Source organism: Perissodus microlepis, chromosome 10 (genome assembly GCF_051167445.1).
Source record: "Perissodus microlepis isolate ML-2025 ecotype Zambia chromosome 10, ASM5116744v1, whole genome shotgun sequence".
Classification (NCBI taxonomy): Eukaryota; Metazoa; Chordata; class Actinopteri; order Cichliformes; family Cichlidae; genus Perissodus; species Perissodus microlepis.
In genome coordinates, this window is record NC_140470.1 from 28,944,253 (window position 1) to 28,966,963 (window position 22,711).

General features: G+C 42.0%; 1 protein-coding gene across 3 annotated transcripts in view; it reads left to right on the top strand.

Annotated features, from left to right (window-relative positions):
- The window catches only part of klf8 (Kruppel like factor 8), a 94,304-nt gene that overhangs the window by 45,186 nt on the left and 26,407 nt on the right, over nt 1-22,711 (top strand). For all 3 annotated transcript variants that reach the window (XM_084940934.1, XM_084940932.1, XM_084940935.1), the window contains one exon: nt 6,950-7,270. In XM_084940934.1, the coding sequence (XP_084797060.1) occupies nt 6,950-7,270 (321 nt within the window). The remainder of the gene's footprint in view (nt 1-6,949; nt 7,271-22,711) is intronic.

The following is a 22,711-nucleotide window of genomic DNA, read 5'->3' on the forward strand; positions in this document are numbered from 1 at the left end:
AACCTATACACACGTACACACTGTGTCAGCTAGCAGCTATAGCAGAGTCTGTTGGTCTGATCTTTAATCATGCATAACCTTGATTGAGTACACTTTAAAAGGATGCCTCCAGTTGGGATTCATCCCCGATACAGGGTTTATAAAGCTAGGGAAACGAGCTATATGGTATATAGTTGGTGAGCACTACAGACACCAGTTATCTTTAGTGTGTGGGACCAACTCTATTTTTGTAGTAACTCATGTTAGTCACTTTTGTGCCCTGCAGTTGTTTGCTTGAGAAATGACTCGTGTGATTATGCTGTTGTTCGGAAATCAGCTCTGTTTAAATGTGGGCCGGGTCACAGGAAGGCTCGCTGCAGTTTTCTCATCTACAAAGTGTCACAGAGTCTGAGGAGAAAACACAATCTGCCTGTCTGTTTTTCAATCCTCTTGGTCCCTCTTCTACCCCCACCCTGACTTCCTGTGGTAGGATCAGAGGCTGACAGGGTCACACCCACCCCACCCTTTTTTTTTAATTCCTGGAACTCCACAGTGGGACCCCTCCTCCGGTGGGGGAGGCATGCACACACACACACACACACACACACACACACACACACACACACACACACACACACACACAAAAAGGCATCTTGTCATTCCTCATTTATACACGCACAACATGTGCATATCTCACTATCACTACTTGTTAGTGCTGCTCTTCACACACACACACACACACACACGCCTCGTGGCCCCCTCTGTGAGCTCCTTCCTCTTTTGCTGCCTCGTCTGGGAGCAGATGTGGATCAAGTCAGATTTGCGAAAAGATTCTCAGTGTTTGCTTCAGTCTATTCACAGTGATAAAGTAGGTGTGATTTCTAAGCTGAAGGATAACAACTGAAGTTTAAATGCTTAAAAAATTGAATTATTTTGTCCCCCCTGTAATTTACTCCTCACATGGTGCAGTCTGAACTGCTAGAGAGCTATGAACTCTGCCCAGCTGGAGCTCCAGATTGGGTTTAAAACAAACGGAAACGAATTATTTGCAAATCACGATTAATCCAGGTCTGGTTGCAGCACAGTACTTTTCCGATCCGATTTGTGCTTTTTACTCTTTAGGCATTAATTAACAAGTAATTAAGAATTGTGAAGGAAAAACCAGTCAGAAGAGCAAAATGCAAGGCTTTGTGCTTGTAGCATGATGTTCTGCAATGTATAACTTTCGTATTATTGTGTAAAACTCAATTTTTACATAGTGAGCGACATATCAAACCTGTTGTTTAATAGCATATTAAAACCCACCTGCAAGTATGAAGAATATTAAGTAGACAGTGAATCGCTGAGATGCCTTAAGAAAGAGGAGTGCAATTTCAATAATATGCTTGAGGTTTTCTACATTTGGAAGAAATGCTGCTGCAGTAAATCAATTGAACCTGTAACGCCAGGCCATGGGTGATGTCTTTGGTAAGTTTGACATACTTACGTTATGAACAAAGTGTCATATTTATACCTCGTTTCTTGGCAACATTCACATTTTCCAAAGCAATCCAGTGAGCCGGATAGGTGGTTCTGGTCCCCCTAGGCCACCTGTTTCAAACCCCTACTGTATGTGAATAATGGACATAGTGATCACGACATCATCATTCAAGCTTCTAATTTTAACTCTTGTGTAACGTTGTCAGCTAACACTAGCAGACAGTGTTAGCTCCAAAAGGTACAATCTCGCACATATAGTCAACGACAGGTCTAGTTCAGTGTCTTGGATAAACTAATGTGAGGAGTCGACATCTACCTGTCACTCAAAGTGGCCACGCCCCTAATAATGCTGAACTTCAGCCTTTTTTTTGAAAGAGGTGAAACAAATTTTCTCTTTTGTAGTTGTCCTGAGGGGGAGTTTTATGCACAAGGCTGTAAGCATGTTTATTTCTGCTGGAAAGTTGGACGAGAGGAACTGCAGGCTCTGGAACATCCCAGGTAACATTACTTTTATGCCCCTGAGGTCGCTGCTGCTTCGTTTGGACTAAAATAAGCCGGCAACTCTAGATTGTTGTGAATAAACCTACTCAATCAGGTATGGTTTAATTTTTTTTAATTTGGTGCAACTGGCTTGTCAAAGTTGACTTTAATCGGATGTCCCAGGTTTCAAAAAATCTGAATCTACCCTCTGTGCTGTGATAGAAAACTTGCAAGCCAAGTAGCAGCTGCAGGTGTTTGTATTCAAGCATTGGCATGCAATAAGGAGTTGGAATTGAGGTGTGTGTGACTTAAAGCTGCTTGTAGTTTTTCCTTTAAGATGTGGAGTCTGCATCCTTCAGCTCTTTCCAGTAGACCAAAACAACAAACTCCACCAAATCTAATTTAGCTGGAAATGAAGTTTTTATACATTTTTAGTTGCCAAAGTTTTCGCCAAAATATGTTAAATGTTGTCCACAAATGTAATTTGGCAAATTAAATCAACCTTGAGCTTCTTTAAAAAAAAGAAATACATTTGTTTACCGTCTTTTCTGTTGAGTAAATTCACAAATGTTCTGATTTAATTGAGCAGAACTTTTGTTATTTCTGTCGAACTGAAAGGACAGGTTTGCCTTGAATGGCTTTTGGAAAAGTGGCCATTTACAGAAGAGAATAGATGATAATGAGGCCTCTTCAGAACAAAACACAGGACCAAACTGCTAACTAGTGAACTGAAAACAAAATAAAGGGTTAAAGCACAAGGTGTAAAGGAAGGCTTTGTGTGCTGGAACAGACTGTGTTGATGTCGCTGTTAGCACTCTCTGTGCTTTTAAATAGGCTACATTGCTCCAGTTTTCACAGCGCATACTGTTAATTCATGAAGTCTAAACTGCAGTTAAAATGTAAATGTGCTAATTTAGTAACTTACGAGTACTTTATGAGTACTGTGTGTAAATTTGAAGAAATTCTTAGTTTTGTCATTTACATAAGGTTAAAAAAAATCAGGAAAACAACAACTGTTGAAATAAGTCAAAGTGTAAACTGTGATGTAACTGTGAAGCATCCTTGACTGTTTTCTGGTCTTGTTGGTGCACAAAACTGTTTCGTTGTCTCTGATGGATTTTCCTGTGTGATGTTTAAGGTCAAAAATGGTCTCTGAAGCTTAGAAAGGAAGCTTGTGGCCAAAAACACCACAGAGAAGTGCCTTGAGCAACTCCAGGCCCAATAAAGTTAAAGCTGTTTCAAACTGTATGAGTGGGTGGAGTTTGGTGAAATTCAGGCTCTTGCTTTGTGGGGGGTTGCCAGTTGGGGGGAAGGTGAGGCATCAAGCTGCCTTTACCTTTGTTTAGAGACACAGAGGGGGCTCTGTCCCCTCACAATGGAACTGAGAGATCAGTGTGTGTCCTCTGTGTGCGCGTCTGTGTGGGAGGGGTTGTGCTTGCAGCCACACCCAGGCTGATTGGCCGAGGCCCCACCTCGCTGTGGAATCCGCTGGGGCTGGGTCACATGCCAGCCTGAAACACACCACCATGGCCTTAGAGTCTCTGTTTGCCCTCATAGGCTGAAAAAAAAACAGGAGAACATCAAGTGATGATGTAATTTTTACTGTCCTGTGTGGCAGAGCGCAAATGTGTCCGATTCTCAGCACACTTCAACACGTTACGTGTCAGAAAAATATTTGAATTCTGAAGAATTCGGTGGCGTAATGCTTAAAATACCGACGCTCACTGCATTCGATAATGTAAAATATTTTCTCTGCTATGCTGACATAACGTATGATGGATTGTTTTAGGTCATGTGCTGGTGAGTGTGCTCTCCAGCGTTGTCATTAAGTCCTGCTGGCAGTTTAACTTGTTAATTATTTACCAGACTGAGAGAAACTTCTCCTCACTGTGAAAACAACCACAACAATGCTGTTAATACTTAATTATTTTGCTTAAATAATATATCAAACCTTTTATTTTGACATTTTTGCACTGCTTCTTCTGATATTATTTCATATTTCTCCTGCTGCTACCAGCTGTTATCTTTTCTTATTTAGATTGGCTTCACTGGGCTTTACATAGACAGCTAACCCTGCACTGTGCAGCACACAGCACTGCGTTTCCCATTAAACAGCTGGGCGTGCGGCAGGGTCGCCGCTGCAGACAGGAAGTCGAGAAGTTGTTTATCTATTTCAGCATTTCTCGCACCGTGAGAATTATACATAAAGAAGTGCAACTGGAATAATCTTGCTATCACTTCCCGTTTGTGTTCTTTTTAATGCGTGGGTTTTCAGTGTTTCGATGGTGGATTTTCACACTAGGAAAGCACACGCACGTCAAGCCTTTTTAGCTGGTGTTTTTAATACGTCTTTTGAAAGAATGCTGGTGGTTTCTGTTGATGATGTTTGTGTTAGTTATGGGACTTTTCTCAATATCAGCTGTCTGTGCTGACTCTTGCTCAGATGTGAACAAACAATTTGAAAGAGAGGGGTTTGAATTTCACCCTGATATCGATCGGTTGTGTTCAGTCACCGGCTGGGTTTACATTAAGGTTAACCAGAAGTTGATGTGCTGATCTCACAAAGTCACATTTCTGTTTAAAACCACAAAACTGTAAAACAAACTTCTCAAACGTCACCTTTAACCACATACCTGTCAGCATGAGCTGAACTCGAAGGGGAAGAAAAGGAAGTGCGGTAGATTGCTTGATGTACTTCTTTTACAACTTTCGTTTATATAAATATTTGGTCATGACCTGGTGGCTGTGTATTAATAGAAGGATAAAGACAGACACTGAAATATGCCAGTCACTTTGTTAGGCACACCTTATTAGAACTGGGTTGGAGATTTTCCTCAGAGATTTTGATCCTTGTTGCTGCACAATCATGAGCTGCACATCCAGGATGTGAATCTCAGGCTCCACCACACCACAAAGGTGCTCTGTTGGCTTGAGATGTGTTACTGTAGAGGTCATTTGAGTGCATTGAACTCTGTGTCGTGGTCAACAAACCAGTTTGAGCGATCTGAACTTTGTCACATCGTATGTTATCCCACTGGAAGCAGCCATCAGAAGATGGGTGCACTGGGTTATAGGCTGTGCCATTTAAGTGATGCCCAGTTGGTGCTAATGGGCCAAAGTGTGCCCCACACCATTACACCACACCATCCTGAACCACTGATACAGTGCAGGTTGGATTTATACTTTCACTTTGCAGCAGAAATGTAAACTCATCATTTTTATGATGTCCAGTTTTGGTGAGCCTTAGTTTCCTGGTCTTAGTTGACAGGAGCGGCATCTGGTGTGCTGCTTCAGAGATGCTCTTCTGCATACCTTGGTTGTAATGGTTGTTACTTAAGTTATTGTTGCCTTCTTAGGGGCTTGAAGGAGTCTGGCCATTCTCCTCTGACCTCTGACAACAACAAGGCATTTTTAACCCTGAGATTTGCCTCTTGCAGGATGTATTTTTGAGAATTATAGGCACACCTAATAAAGTTGCAGATAAATGTGCATCCTAAACTTTCTACTTTTGAAGAATATATATAGAGTTAAACAAGGAATATGACATTTATGGTGCCTTAGATGAACTAATTAATTAACTGTTTAAAAATGTTGTTATTTTTAAAGTCAGAAATTATGTCTTAAACCCTTTTCTAATGTGGTAAATGCTGTTTTATATGTAATTGTATTTTTTTTCCTTCATATTATGTTACACTGTGTTGACTACTAGACTCAACACAGTTGGTTCTTGCTGTTATATTATTTTAGTTTCACTGGCTGCCCAAACCTATTGAAACCTGTTTAAAATGACTGTAAACATATTGTAGGTATAACTGACCTCAGCTCGCTTTGATTTATTCTTATCTGGCTCGTGACGGACAGGAGGGGGAAAAAGTTCTTGTTTTACTGTTTTTGTTTCACTGTCCTTAGAATTTATGTACAGTCATCATATCAAAAGTAAGACACATTTCAAAATATGACTGTCTCTAAACCTCTTAAAAAATGTAGGTCAAATTATGCTGGATTCCACATCTGTGGACATTTTTGGTACTGCTTGCCAAACTATTTGCAAGTTTGTGGAGAGTTTTATCTGTAGAGACTTGCATAATTCTTAGAGCTCAGAAACTGTCTAAGAAAGGGAAAAAAGGGGAGAAAATTGAGACCAAAAAGAAGAGAAAGGGGTGTGTACATTTCTAAAAGTGTGTGTGTGAGTCCCTCTGCCTTGGCACTCTTCAGCTCGCTCTCTCTCTCTTTTTCTCAGTGTGTGTGTTTGTCTCTCGCTCAGCTTCCAGAAAAGGGTGTGTCTGCCTGCCTGCCGCTGAAAGGGAGGGAGGGGTCAGTTCACGGCTACTCCTCCCTGCTCTCGCTGTTATTTCTCTTTCGTTCTCATTCCCTCACTGGCAGCCTGAGGATTAGGCCTTTGTCTCTCTGCCTCCTCTGTCTCTGTCTTTGCCTTTAATTTTCCATCTCTTTCAGACAGAGTGTGAGTTTGTGTTTGTGTGTGTGTGTGTGTTTGTGTGTTTTGACCCCCTCTTCTGGCAGATTTTTTTGAGAGGAGGTTATCTTTAGCAGGCTTTCAGAGTAGAGGTAATGCTTGTAGTCATGACCTTTTCCCTCCAAACTCTACTAACCCATTTCCTGTCTTACTTCCTGTCCTACCTGGCACTTTTCTCCTCTTCATTCTTTCTCTTATGCTCTCTTGTTTTCTGCTTTCTTGCTTACTGCTTTTTCTCCTCCTGCCCACTTTACTCCTCATACCTTCCTCATACCCTTTAACACAACCCCCTCTCCCTTCACCCCCTCTCCCTGGCCAGGAAGTTTGGACTTTTTTTTCTTACCTTCTTCTCACCCCTCCTCCTCCTCTCTTGTTCTTCTCAATTTCTCCCCACCCCCATTTCATCCCCTTAACGACTCCCTTATCACCTCTTCTCCCCCCTTCCTGTCTTTGCTGACCTTCTGTACTCCTCTTTTTGTGACCAAACTCACCTTCCTCCTTTTAATGCCATCTATTGTACTTCTTCTTCTTACTCAGTGCCAGTCAACTCCAAAGCAGAAGAAGAGTGCGGTCAGTGCCCGGAAGAGGCTGAGGAGCCCGGCCAAGCAGAGCTCCTTGACCCAGCAAGAACCGCCACCTTCTTCATCACCTCTGCCGCCCACAGTCCAGGAAGAGGAGGAGAAGAAAGAAGAGCCCGCGACCAGGCCACGGCCAACGCAGGGCGAGGAGGAGGAGCTGAAGGAAGTGGCGACACAGTCTGTGAGGGTGAAAGAGGAAGAAAAGAAAGCAGAGGAGGAGGGCGAGAAAGAAATGCCCTCTGTACAGATCAAACCAGAGCCAGAGGAGATGGAGTGCACGGTGAGGAGGGGGAGACGGGGGGTTCGGTGGAAGCGATTGGTTGATTGATTGGAGGGGAATGGGGTTAAAGAGGCAGAACGCTAGATGTGTGGCTAGATGGATGGAGGTGAGGAAAATGGGCGTGTGCAGGTGGGGCTGGGAGTCGGTTCTGCGATGATCAAATGTGTTTGATTATGTCGATTTCACAACGAAAACACACACACACACATACACACACACCGCGGTCAAATCACACAGACAGCAAAGGTTACTTCAGTTACTTACCTGGCTTAAAAAGCTTAAAAAGAAAGCTTTAAAGCATGTCACGTGTAATGAACAGAGTATCCGTTTGTGCAATATTGACACAAACTTCTCAAATGCCGCCTTAAAAAATGTATCAAAATTCACGTTTTCCCAATACTCGAGAATCGGCAGCAGACAAGGAAGTAATATGCATACCAGAGCAATCAGCTGGATCTCTCAGATGTCAGCTTCCCGCCTGAGTATCACAAAGTGATTACAAAGAATTTGAGAAGCAGGCAGATAACATGACTTGGCACTTTTTTACTCTATTTAATTACATATCCTTCCACTTATGCAGATTATGTTAGGTCAGATCCTTCTTGTGATCCGGTGCCCTCTCGCTGGTCTAGGCTGTAAAGTGGAAAATGAACCTACTGGTGCTCCCTCAGAGATCCACCTAAACCAGCGCTGCTCAGCTCTTCTGTCTGTGCATCATGATTGGCGGTTTAGCAGCTTGATGGCGCTATTTTAATTCAGTACAGCGTTCAACAGGTTTTGAGGTTCGCAACTTTTACTCTGAAAGCCCCGAACCTTAAAGAAAAAGACTCGTTTATCAGAGATTGCATCTTATTTTGATAGTTTTGCACATGCTTCCTGTCTGTAACAGTGATCCCTGTTTTAATTGCAAAATGTGACACCGTGACGTCATTTAAGTATCAGAACAAAGTGAGCCGATAATCACAGGTCATGCTGTTTAGGAGGGAAACATTTTTTCCCCCGGGCGACATCAATCACAGTTAACCAATCCCTGTTCCTTTTTTAGCTGTGACCTGCTCTGTGCGGTGTGTACACGTACCAATTTTACCTGTGCCAGTGTTATTACAGTGATGCTGGCTTACTTTCAGTTTCAGTTTTCAAAGAAAGGAGTTTATATTATTTTCCTGTTTCCTTGTTTGTTTCTCTAGAAAGAAGAGACACATTTGTTTTTCTGTTTGTTTGTTTTTTATCTAATTTATGGTTGAGTTTTAGTAGAACTGCAAATCAAGACCTGATCTGACATAAACTGGCAATCATTGTGTCTTCATTAGAGCAAAAAGGACACAGTTATCCTTCTGCACTGGATTCCCTGGGATATTTCCTGGTAGTGGTTTCTGTCAAGCTAAAGCCTGACAATAATCGTCTTGATTAGGATTTGTGGATGCAAAAACATTGTGTCTATAATAAAGTCCGTGCTGGCGGGAATTTCGATTTTCCTCTGAGCATTATACCGCATACGCCTTGTATTATACCGCATACAAGGCACGAGCACGGATTTTTGAAATAACTGTAAATTTACTTTAGGGTTAATTTATGTTATTTCAAGCTTGATATTATGATAATGTAGCTGTTGGCTGGTGCATCAGCTTCACAAATCCATGTGTTCACCTGAGCAAATAGATCGTGTACAGGTTGTGCAGTTTAGCAGGAATGTGTGCTCTTTGTGATTGAAAACTTGCACTTGTTTGCCTGTGACAGCAGGCTGTTAGGCTACGTCCACACGTACACGGGTATTTTTGAAAACTGAGATTTTCCATTTTCGTTTTAAAAAATAATCCCGTCCACATGTAAACGCAGAAATGAAGGAAAACGCTGCTAGGAACATGCCAAAGCAACAGGTGGTGATATATTCCTAACCGTGTAGAAATGTTGGCCAATCAGAAGCCTAGAAGCCTCGGTGGGAAATGGTAAACAAAGCTGGGGCATAGAAGCAACTGCCTGTTTTGTGCTTTTTGATAAAAAATTAGTAATTGTTTCACATGTTTCAAACAAGCTTTGCCAAAAACAGCAGGGTTTGAGTTAAAGCAGCATTACATCAGAGTCAGAATAAGCTTTATTGGATTCTGATCAAGGAATTGGGCTCTTTTGGGTTTTTTCTGTGCTCTCAATGTACTTAACAGATACACACACGGACAATAACAGCATGTATAGTGTATTTATAGGTGCAATGATGCAGTAGTGCACAGTGCTAAGCATTTCACAGCATGACGTCTGTTCAATTTCTCAGGCTACGTCCACACTAGCCTGGATAGATTTGAAAACGGCGTTTTCGTCTGGAAACGCTCCGCGTCCACACTAGCGTTTTCAGTCGTTTTCACAGAGTTGCGCGTCCACATTGAAACGGCCCAAAATGCTTACGTTCCAGTCCTGCGCATGTGCAAAAGCGAGTGAGAATTAAAGAATTTGAAGAAAAGCTATCTGGAGCATGTACAAACTGATAATAATCAAAATTGAGAGAAATCAAAACAACTGCTGTATAATGGCCTCCGCTGTCTTTGTTTAATTTGTCACATGACTGCATCACATGACTAAAATGCATCATCGTTTCAAACGCATCGTTTTTCCTTGAGGAAAATGCCGTCTCAGTGTGGACGGGAAGCCAAAACGGAGAAAGCCTCAGTTATCCAGCGCTGAGTCGAAAGGAGCTGGACTTCCTTTAAGGGTCATGAAGACAAAGAATCCGTCCCTTGACTGGTAGTAAGCTTAACGACTCACAGACAATCGGGTGGGTCAACAACTCTCAGGACTACATCCACAGCCTGAACCCCCACTAGGAGTTAAATACCTGGTGCTCCCCCATCACCTTTTAGAACTGAAAAAGCACCGCAGATGTGAGATGGGAAACATTTCCTTAACCTAAGAAGTCCAGCTGCCTTCAGTTGAAGCACTTAAGACTTCACTGCGTGACGGGATGAGTTGACGATAGTGTAGTGTTCAGCTATCGTGGTGACCGAGGTGTGGCCTTTCATGTTCTACTACTCTGAAGTCTGGTTGAGGTGCAGCTGAAGGGCGTGTGCGTGGTTGGTGCATTGTTGTGTAGCGTATCCCTGTGCATGACCTCCACGTTCAGACAAAAATTGCCAAGTGGGTCCGATGGCGGAATTTACGTCCCTATCGGAGTCACAGAAAACTAAAAACTGCCAAAAACTGTAAAGAAAAATTGGTTATTTTTGAGATTTCAGATTAAGATTTGACAAATGGTGGTCGACTCCACTTCCAGGCCAGTGGAAGTGGAGCCTCTCGGGGAAAAACACGGCTTCTCACAAAGGTTACAGTGAGGCTTTCCGCTTGGCTGACGTGATGGTGGAAGATTAGGCATGGTCTGACATTAGTGGGTAAAGTTTAATGGATGGGTAGAGTTGTAGGAAGTCATTAAACACACTTTGTAAACAAACATTTATTTGCTCTCATGTGGAAAAAGTCTGTTAAGGTTGTTAAGGTTTTGCACTTCAAGCAGCAAATTTCACAAATTTTTTAATCCTGAGTGGCTTTTCAGGGAGCGCATCAGCAGAATGAGCTCCGTGAAATGAATAGTGAGGAGGTCAGAGGTCGCAGCCAAGCCAAGTTTTACATAACAAGAGCCTGTGGGATACATACTGACGAAAGTCCTGCTGGAGTTACCCGTAAATTCCCCAGCGGATTTCATTCTCAGGATCAGACTATTTATGTCTGAGCATTTACTAATAAATTAAGCAGCATATATCTGCATCTTCTGTCCTTCTGATTTATGCAGAGGAGTTTGTCATTTTCTGGTCTTTGCTCAGAAATACACACCAATAGAGATTTTCCCATAGACTGGGAACCAAGAAACTGAGCTGCATTTTGTGCATTTTGTCACATCTTAACTTGTCTCTGTCTTTTTAATATTATTTTAGGCTCATCTAAGTATTTACAGCTTACAGTTGTACAGGATGGATGGGTGGATACTTTATTCATCCACTGGAGGAAATTCACAAATTCCAGCAGTATCCACAAACATTTTAGACATAAAATAAATACTAATAAATACACATTGTAAAGATTATGAAAATTAGGATTCTGAAAGTAAACACATCAAACTTATTTTATGGCATTTCCTTTCAAGAAAAGATTTTATATCTTCCGGGCTTCAAAAAAAGGATTGCAGTGTCAGTGTGCATACAGCATATGTCAATATATTTTTAAGCTTCTCATAGTTTCACAGCTCATTTGACATGTTATGACTGGTCGAGCTCACTCATGGGAAATATTCATGTAAAAGAAAACACTCCTAACTTAAGTTCAGCAAGTCAGAATTTTATTGAATTAAAAAAAAACCCACTGATAAGGCACTTATGCCACATATTCTTATCTTTTTAATCCTTCGATAAAGCTTTAGGAGTATTTTGCTCATTGTTTGTTCTTCAAATATTGCACTCGGTTCCCTCGCTCTCCTCGTGGCTATTAGTAGTTGGTGCGCTGGCTAGTTAGTTTGTCATCCTCATTATGGATGCAGTGATTATTGGTGGCTTCACTGCTGTGTGCCAATTAAATATAATTACAAGTCGATAAATACATGGGAGCGTTTTTGTGTCGCCCTGGCCGGGCTCACAGGTTTTGCAGTGCAGACGAGTTGCTACACCTTTTGACATTTCAAGCTTTACTGTTAAGCTGATAGGTAGGTCGATGCACCCTGTTATAAACAGACAGGGAAGGCTGTACAGTAAAGGGTGTGAACAGTAATGATAAGGTGAGACTTGCTGGAGTCGCTCGCACAGTATAGCAGCCATTACCAAAGCGAACATATAGCAGAAGGAGTGAAAGGTGTTTGTCAGCGGGAAGGGTGAGGTGTTGAAGAGAAGAAGCTGTTGGAAATGTGGAAAGAAAAGCAGAAGGAGGGGAAAGAGATTGTCAGAGAGGAGACAGATGAGGGAAGTGCACAGATGGGTGAGAGAGAGGAGTGAAGGTAGAGAGGTGGAAAGGGTGTGGACAGTCAGATAAGGACAGGCTGTGCTGCAGGATTATGACTGCCATCCATTTCACCCTCCTCTGTGTTCAATACTTTTTTTGTTATTTATGAAGCTGAAACGCAGGGAGATGCAGAGTCAGGCTAGCTTCTCTCTGGGTTTTCAATACGGGAAAGATAACAGAGAGAAACTGCAGGGCAAGTGGATTGTGTTGGTCTGAAAAACGGGGAGGTGCATGACCTGTGCTAACAGTTAAGAATCGCTGTATTGTCCAAAAGTACTGACATTTAAACAGCATTGTAGTGCGCGTGCTAGATAAATGTAGAATTAATCAGACAAATGAGAGCCGGGCACTGTTCATGGTAATGCATTTCTGTGCTTCCATTACCTTCATCCGCTGGGACAGCAGAGAAACCACTTGAACTATTTCTAATTCATTAGAAATTAACATTTTTGCTAACATACTACACATTTGCAAAGCGATCAGCCCCAGATGGCCGCCTCTCTCTGAGCCTTGTTCGTCCAGGGATTTTCTTCCTGTTAAAAGGGAGTTTTTCCTTGCCACTGTCACCACGTGCTCGCTCATAGAGGGCTGTGTGATTCTTGGGGTTTTCTCTGTATTATTGTAGAATCTTTAACTTAATAAATAATATAAAGAACCTTGAGGCGACTGCTGTTGTGACTTGGTGCTATGTAAAGGAAATTGACTAATATTTAATTGAGTTTAGTTTTCAATTACATCTTGCACAAAAAAATTATTTCAAGGAGAGATGCCTGCGATTTTAAATGCTTATATTTTAAGCTACCACCATTTGTCAAATCTCAATCTCAAAAATAACTAATTTTTCTTTACAGTTTTTGGCTATTTGGCAAACTGACATGGTCATATTTGTAATTCCAGAGATCCACAAAATCACGCACAATCATTGTCGTTATTGATTAAAATAACCCTTGATGTGCTGAGCCGTTTTTGAGGCGAGGCATCACATGCTTTATGTTTGCACTCCAGCTTTATAGCACAAGCATAGATTTGCATTTATGACGGTATGTGGGAAAGGCAGGACGGGCTGTGTCTGTTAGCAGGGAGTGTTTTGGAGCAGAGATAAATAAAAGAGGGAAATTTCATGCTGGGCAGGAAACAGTCTGTTTTTCATTCTCAGCTGATACCCGTGTACTGTAGTGTCTTCTAGGTTTTAGAAAAATCATGAGAATGTGTCTCTACGATTGAATTTAGCTAGGTGACATAATTCGGTTGAGCTAATTTGCCAAAATAAGCCTTTTCCAGTCTGTTTGAGTGGCTTCATGCTGTCACCACCCTCACCCCATAACTCCACTGAAGTCTAGCCACACTTTACATGTATATTCTCTGTGCCATTGTCAGTTAGAACAGCGTGTCTTTGTGTTTATATGTATGAGTGCTAAAATTCTGCAGGGTGTGAGAGAGACCTTCACACAGAGCCTCAGACAGTATTGTCTTTACTGTAGTGGGAACAGCCACAGAGTAGGTGAGATAAAATGTCGTTATTCACATGTTGTTGCAAGTGAAAAAGATACACTTGGTTAGTGGATGTGTCACAGTCATAAAGTTCCCAGTTTGGTTACACTGCAGTTCCACTTGGCATGGTTTTAAGGGTTTATGGGTAGGTTTGGGGATATTCTGGTTATGGTTGAGGTTTGGCTAAAAATCCAAGAAATGAATGTCAAAAGTAGCCTGTGCTTTAGTGTGTGTGTGTGTGTGTGTGTGTGTGTGTGTGTGTGTGTGTGTGTGTGTGTGTGTGTGTGTGTGTGGATAAAAACAATGTAACAGAGGAGTAACACAAAAAGTATTGTTTGTAATAGCGTAGTGAACTTGTGCTTGACCTTGCATATATGCTTGAAATTACATGTACTTGAATAACAAGGACTAATTGTGTTTCCCATCATCACATTGAATGACCTCTCTTAACAATTTGCAAAGCTGTGATATTAACTGGATTTCCTTTTTTACTGAAATAGTTAGAAATGTTTTTTCCCTTCTCTTTAAATTTAAATCTAAATCCTGTCTTAGGAAGGATCATTTTAATCTCTGTTTGGTCACACAGTTACACCGATATACCCGGTTTATTTATCTGTAGCTCCTTTGTTTATTTTTGGCGTTTCTGGTGCGTGTCTGATTAAGTAAGCGGACACAATGTTGCCAAGAATTTAACCAGAGGACAACTGTGCAGTCAACACTGTTCTGAAAAACATGACCAGCCTGCATTTCTAAGCACATTGTTCCATCTCTCCTCACCAGTTTGTAGAAGCTACACTGAAAAACCAGTTACACGTCTACTATGTCTAAGTTATTAGTTCATCTCAGTTACTGACATAGTAAAATCCTTCTGTTTATTTCCATTTATAGCTTTCACAAGATCAGTTTATGATGTTATAGTTGTGCATTTATCTCCATAACAGAAATGAGTTTGTCCCGCCCTGCAAATGAGTTTGGAGTTCCTCAAGGCTCCGTACTTGGGCCTTTTTATATGTGTAGTTCATATGCACGGACGCAATTAAATAATCATAAAAACCTTTTAATACTTAGTTTATGTTAATACATATACGTACATTATAGTAATATGTGCCAGCATAACAGTGTGAGTCTGGAGGATTTGAGTGCAGAATGGCACATTCTTTGCTTGAAGAGCAAAGGCAACTTTAAATGTTTATTAGCCATGCCAGGATCATATTTTGGTGCTTGCCTCAGCTGATTATTTTTTGGCTAAATACCAGAACCAATTGCAGGAAAGTTTTCAGAAAGTGTAACATCAAGGAGAACCCGGTAGACTGATTTATTTACTTTTAAGGAAACATCTTGTATTTCAGAGCTTAATTACGTTCACATGTGAGGCCTGGGAGAAGGAGTGTGTATATGTGTGCATTGTTGTGGTGTGGTTTGGGTTAGTGAAGGGTGGGGGCTGGGTGGAGTAGTATTGCGCAAGACATCATTAAGCAGAGGGTGTGTGTGTGCGTGTGTGAGTGTGTGCTGGCCACACCTCTGTGGCTGTCTCCAACAGAGGGGAGTGGACTTTCCTGTCCAAAGATAAAGTCTCCAGGAAGCAGATCTTCCTGCTATAAAACTCCACTGGGAGCCTAAAACATTAATGCTACATGCCTCATATTTACTCAAGTTAAGACTGTTATTATTATTATTATCGTTATTGTACCCTTTGTTCTAACTCATTTGTGCTGCAAACAGTAACCCTGTCAAGATGATTATTTGGCTAACCCTTTGTTTGAACAGGATGCATTTTTTTCCTCCAAATACTAATTCAGTCTGGACTCTGAATGATGATTGTTATATGTTGTAGATTGTTATATGTTTGTCTCAACAAGACAACACAAATCCTAGTGAGCGAAGGCATGAAATCAAGGGGAAAATGTGAATATAGGAGTACGAGCAGTAGCAATGGAGGACTTTGACAAGTTATATCTAAACAAGCTGTCAGATGCAACAAATTATTCATCAGAAACAGATGACAATCTTTATTTAAACCTCAGGAAATATGAAATATTATGGTCTGTGGATCATATTGCGCTTTTTGCTGCTTGACTGCTTGTATGTGAGACCAGCACATAAAGTGGTTACCCAGACAGAAATGAGAAATGTCAGGTCCACTCTAGAAGACGTGCAAAGCAAACTTTATTTACCATAAGACTGTATTAAAGTTGTATGGTTCTAGCCCAGAGTTTTAAAAATAAGACAACTTGTTGTGATAGAGCTGCAACTAAGGACTGTGTTTATTCAGTTCTTATTATTTGGATTATTATCTATTAGAATTATTTCATCTATAGAATTCCAGAAAATGGTAAAAACAACTTTTAAAGCCTATTTAACAGATTTCAGTGGTGAACGACCTTTCAGACGTGTGCAGATGTCTGCTTCAGAGATAAAACTTGCTGTTTGTTTAGGATTTTGACAAATTAAATGAGCTGATTGGTTACTGTTTCCAAGGTATTTAACTTGTTGACATGTTACACCTGCCTGCATTGTTTACATATTTGCCAGCTTGTATTCTTATCTGTTTATGGTCAAATTTCTCTTTTCCTCACTATGATAATTTAAACATTTAAAGTTTTATACAGAGAAGATGGGTGATCCTTTAAAAAACCATAGCAGTTCACAGATACAGCCCTGCTGAATTTATTTAGAACCTGGCTTGCTGAGGTGGGATGTTATTTTCATCAGTTACCCAGAACATTATGACATGACGTTGGTAACTTGGCTGCATGCATGTGCACGGATGTCTCAGCAGCTAAGCTTATTTAATGAGTTAGTAGTGCAGGAAACCAACAGAGGAAGTACGAAGGTTATATGTGTTTCACCGAGTCATGCTACTTTTAACAGCGTATACTGAGAAAAACTATTAAAACGAGCGTTTGTGGGATGTTTTAATGCTTTAAAAAGCATATTTTCCTTTGCTAACAGGAAGATCGGGTCCAAGGTCAAAATAGACATCAAAAGGTCAAATGGAGGTGATATGAGATGTGAAATTTTACACTTGCTTCAACTCGTACTAGCCAAATTCCATCAGAAGCGGGTGGAAAGTTGAGGAAGAGACTCCACTACTAGCCCTTTTTTTCTCTCTTTTACTCAGCTGACAAACTTTGAGGATTATCCAAAGGATTCTTCACATCAGTCTAGTTTTTATGCTTGTTCTCTCTGTTGTTTCTTCCATCATGCAAACTTCAACAGTTTGTAGTTAGAAGATTCCAAAGCAGGAGAAAACAATGAATAGTTTTCGGCAATCAGTCAGGAATAAATGTAATCTAATGACGACCTGAAGATGCCCACTGTATAATCAGCAGTGGGTAAGGGCTCGGCATGGTGCTGCGCTGGTAGTCCGTAGGTGGTACGCAGAGCTTTCCAGAACCACGTCTGCATAGCTGTATACAGTCAGTGTCAGAAATATGCGTATGAATATGCGGGCTACACTTGTTCTTGTAAGTGCTGTTGTTCATCACAGTGAGGTAGAAGCGGGGTTAAATTTACTTTGAAAATCTCCTCTATGGCCTTTGCTTCCGCATGTCATTTGTGCTATTTTTTTCCCTTCCTCTTTGTTGATCTTCCCTTTTCTGTTGAAGCCGCCTTGTTAACCTATCAGGATAAGACCTAGATATGGCATAATCGCTGCAGAGCCACCCGCCTCTGGCTTTTGAGAGTTTGTGAAGCCTCTGTGTTGGTTAAATTCCCACAATCCCCCTCTCTGCGTGGCCAAAGTGCTACGCAAATGGAAACCACTGCGGGTTCATAAATCCTGCGTTACTCAAAAGCAACTTGGCAGTAAATTTTCAGAAGAGATGAGGAGACAGTGAAATGTTGGGGGCAAGAGGAGTGAACAGGAAGATGATTAAACAATATGGCAATCTCATATGAGTTAACTAGTGTTTGTCAGAGTGACAGAATGGGCAAAGTTCATTCAGCGGCCTAGATTTAGCTTTCCAGTGAAAGTTTTCTTTTAGTTGCTGTTCCTGTTTTTCGTTTTTTCCCCAGAACGAACACACACACACACACACACACACACACACACACACACACACACACACACACACACACACACTTTTATCTCCCCTCATCTCTCTTTTTCTTTTCCCGCCATTGTTCTTCTTCTGCTTTCTCTTTCAGTCTCCCGACCCAAGCTCTTCTTCTCTCCCTTTCCCTCTCTCTCCTCCCTTTCTCACTCTCTCACCCTAATAGGATATGTCGAGGGAGGCACTGCTTCCGCTCACCCCGTCGCCATGGCAACCACGGCTCTGGCGGGAGTTGCCGAAAAGACTGTGCAGCCTGACCCCCCCGCCATCACCACCACCAATCCTCACTCCTTCTCCTCCTCTTTTCTCCTCCACCTTTCCAACCAGTGCTTCTCTCTCCATCTTTCCCCTGCCCCCTCCTCAATCTCTCTCTTTTTCTAAATCACCACTTATGCCAAAGGGGAGCACGCATGCACGCACGCACACACACACGCAAACACACACTGAATACCTGCCAGCACAGCACAGTGAATAGCCCTGTAATCGCTCTCTCTCTCTCACGCACGCACACACAGACACACAAACACACAAACAAACAATGAGGCCCTCTGTGCATGCGTGTGTGTCACACTGATGTATTCACATAAACAAGTCAGTTGTCCTCCAGCAAACAGGAGCACTCATGCACAAAGAGACCACATCACACACACATACACACAGACACGCACACACTTTCTATTACTCCCTGTGCGTTTGTGTGTGTGAGAGCATGAGACATGAGAGGTTAGAGAGGCCGATTTACTGTGCTTTTGCCAGCAGGGCTTTGCTAGCATGAGTTAGTTAGCAATCATTGTGTGTGCGTGTGTGTGTGTGTGTGTGTGTGCGCGTGCATCTATGTTGGAGCATTCAGTCCATTCAAAGGACAGCACATTCAAAATTTGGGATGCAGAGAGAGAGAGAAACAGGAGGGGTTGCAGTTCAGTGCAGATGCAGTCACCTCTGCTGGTGCAGGATGATGATGTCATTGTTGGCAGCCCACTTCCTACAGTGCAGAGCTTCCGGGAAGCAAATACATGACTGGGAGAGGAAGCTCTATGTTATTCTAAAGTCATCTGGAAACATGTAGGTCATTAAGTGGATTGGCTGGGGTTCAGTACAGTCGCAGTAAATCATGTTGTCTGTGCGTCAAATCGCAGCACATCCTGGCGAGGTCGTCGGAGGGGGTTCAGCTTTCCTGTGAGTTACAGGAGCAGCAGCAGCCAGATTTCTATTTTTTTACCTGTCTGCATCAATAAACAGTTAAGATACTGCCTCTTAGTCTACTAGAAAAGGTAAAGCAGCATGGGACAAAAGGGATTAATATGAAATGACTTCCACAGATTTTCTCCTTCTCAGACTAAGTTGAGATCAGTTTTTTAGTATCAGCAAACTATTGTTTGTTTATCTTCCCTTTACTTTTTTCTTAACTGAGTGGTTTCTGTCACATTTCAAGCCTGCTTATAGAACAAAATGACTGCCCATATGGAAAAGATATATATAAATCTTATAAAGTTTGTATCTGTCTTGTGTAAAACTTGTATGAAAAGCACACAAGAGTGAAAACAGATATAAGATCCCTTGAAAAATTATATAAATGAAACTTGTATGTTTTGGATACTTACTAAAACAATATATGAAAGTAATGAGAAAGTGGCCACTTTCATGAGTAAATCATATAGGTTTTTACTATTTCTTTTCCATATGGGTGGGTTTGCATCACAAGTTAAACCCGGAAATCATTCGTATGGTCGGCAATCCACGTCTTTGATTTATCCTCAGGTGTTAAAACCCACCATTAAGGAAAAGACTTGTGACCAGTTTTAACTTTAAAGTTCAGATAAGTTTAACTCTGAGCCTGCCCACTGCCAGCCTCTGCCCATGTGAACGCCATAGCAACTCCAACCAGCTGCTGTTCAAACCTTCTGTTTGTGCCACTCAGCTAATTAGAAGCAAGCTGGCTTAAAGTGAACGGAGCTCATGTCAGACATCATGCACGGATCCACTGGTGCAAGAAGGCCCTGGATAATGAATAGTAGAGTCCAAGAAGGAAGGTGTGAACCTGACAGTTACTATAGTTGAAATGGGCTACGGCAACTTTAACACTGTGTAGCATTTTTGTATCAAGAGTACCCTCTCCAGCTTGCGCCGAGTCTTTAAATTATGTGTTTGACATGAAACGCACGCACCAACTTCAGGTCGCTGGTAGGCAGCCTCAATCAGGGCGACATGCACAACGTTTAATTTTGCCCAAGTTGTTCCAAGCAGCCTCTCACACATAACTTAATACTTTGCATGTGCCTCTGGGATTAAAGCAGCAGACGTCCAAAACTAAAGGCGACGCTTGATGAGGTAATGACATCGTTTCAGTAATGCAGGCGGCGCTGATTTCTTAAATTACTCTGTCGTCATTAGCACTAGTTCAACAGCATCCCCCCTTGTGCTGGTGTAATTAATGACATCTTGTGGACATGTAGAAGTAATTTTTGACGTGTCAGGTGGCTGTCGCGTGCAAGTGCCTGTATAATTAATAGTAGGCTTCTTGCCCTGGGTCAAGCTGCTTGTTTCTCATCTCGCTGCTGTCAACTTGTCATGCTTCTTCTTTAGGTGACAAGCCTTCAGGGTAGGTTATGCTTCACGTAGGCATAGTTTGCATGGCGGGTTGTCTAAAGCTGAAAGTGTTGATCGCTGCTCTGAACGGCCGCGCCGGAAGACAAGTGGGAGGGGGGGGGGGGGCTGTCAGAGAGAAGGGTGAGACATGATAATTGTTTTAATATGCTTGTAGATGCGCATATTTTCACATCAAACTTAGATGTTATTTAAACTTGCGAGGGGGCGCAGGGGGGTAAAAAGCGGTGTCAGCAGAGCAAAATATATTCACCTGTTTCCAGTAAAAACAGACTGTTTCCCAGAGTTAAGCCGAGGTGCCACGGGTGCCAGCGTCTTCGCCGCTGAAACAAGAGAGGCAAAAAATGTTTGAGATTTTCCGTTTGTGAAAGTGATGTTGTAGAAGTGTTGGATGGGTCGTGGACTTGACTCGGTTTTGGATTCTTGAGTAAAATAAACAGGCAAATTTATGTTTTCCCACCCTCAGCTGAGTCTGTCTCACAATGATACTTTTAAACAGCCGGGGATCGAACCACCAACCTCCTGAGCTGCACCTGCTCAAAATGATTTTCAGTAATAATGTTCTGTTTGTAGCGAATGCAACATATTGATCGTGACATAAAAAGATTGCATGCTTTCTTTACCGACTTTAAAAGAAAAACGCTGTAGAGCTATCAGTGATAGCGAGCCGTCAGGAGAGACAGGCCGTGAACTCTGTCAGACTCTGCTGAACTGGTCAGGTTTTATATCTCTGTAACGTGTCTCGCACACCTGGTTCAGGCACATTCTTGCAGTTACAGAGAACCTTGTTGGAAACTTGGAAAACGAAAGTGAATCGTAAAGAAGGATTATTGGTAAAGGCTTAAAAAAACTGTCTGCATATGCTGAAAGTCTCTGCTGTTATTGTGAAGACGCAGGGAAAGGTTGCTAGAAAGACATTTTTGGGCGTTCCTGCACGCACAATCAGACAGGTTTCGAACAAGTCCAGTTATGTAAACACTTCTTTGGAAGTGAAAGCAAAGGTATGCACCGTGATAGCAGCACATGCATTTGCTTCACAGCTACAGCCACTGAACGCTTTTAGCTGCTTTCCACTGAAGCGGTTTTCAGAGGAACGGTTTATTAATTCATATGAAAGACTCAAAAATAATGGAAACAAGTTTATTATGAACATCCAGAAATGACAATATATGGGTAACAGAGATATTCTTCACTTATATTTTATTCTGAATGAGCTGTCTGGTCGAGAACTTATCCTCTGTGGACAACAGCTAATATTTCTGAGCCTCTTGGTAGCATATGATGGATTTCTGGTTCAAGACTTTCTTAAATCAGAGATTATGAATGCAGATCAAATTTTAAAAAGCTTTATCAATGTTAGACAATGACTTAACAGTTTCAAGACAGCATTCCAGTATCTCTTCTGCTCCACATAAAGCCTCATTCTCACAGGCCTAGACTGGTTGGCAACAACCCTGGCTACCTCCTGTCATTAGAGAAAAATACGCATTCCCCAACTTATTGGAAGTTGCTGGTGGCCATCATCAGGTGAAACTGATTGCAAAGAGGATGCTGTGTCAATACTGTCATTGCTGCAGATGCCTGCAGTTTGCATGGAAGACGCCAACCAGTCTGCAAACACCATTTACTTAATTTACTTCATTTCAAAGTGTTTGCAGAAGTCGGCATCTTCCGGGCAAACTACGGGAAACTACCCGTTGCAGTCATAGCAACTACTGCAATCACCAGGTTTTTAGTGCTGGACTCTACCGCTTTGCAGCCACTTTTCACACTAGCAACTGCCAGCAACCAGTTGCCGACCAGTTGTGGAATACACACCTTTCAGTAGCAGTCAAGGAGCTACTGACCGGTCTGTAGGCCTGCCTGAACTAAGCTTTAGCACAGTGAAGGAGCTACTGACCGGTCTGTAGGCCTGCCTGCCTGAACTAAGCTTTAGCACAGTGAAGGAGCTACTGACCGGTCTGTAGGCCTGCCTGAACTAAGCTTTAGCACAGTGAAGGAGCTACTGACCGGTCTGTAGGCCTGCCTGAATGAAGCTTTAGCACAGTGACTGCCAGCAAACACTCTCAACTGGTTGGAGAATTTCTCTTGCAGCTGGTGGTTGCCAAGTGGTTGCCAACAGGTCTGTAAGCCTGTGTGACTGACGCCTAAATGATTTAGTCTACAAACAGCAGATTCTGCACATTCTTATGAATAGATCGGTTTAATATGCCGCAGTATTGTGTAGTATACTTTTCCTTCATGTCTGATTGTTTTCAATCAGAGATGCAAGCTTAACATTTTCTGCGGCTTGAGATACGACTTGATGAACCTGAATCTTTGT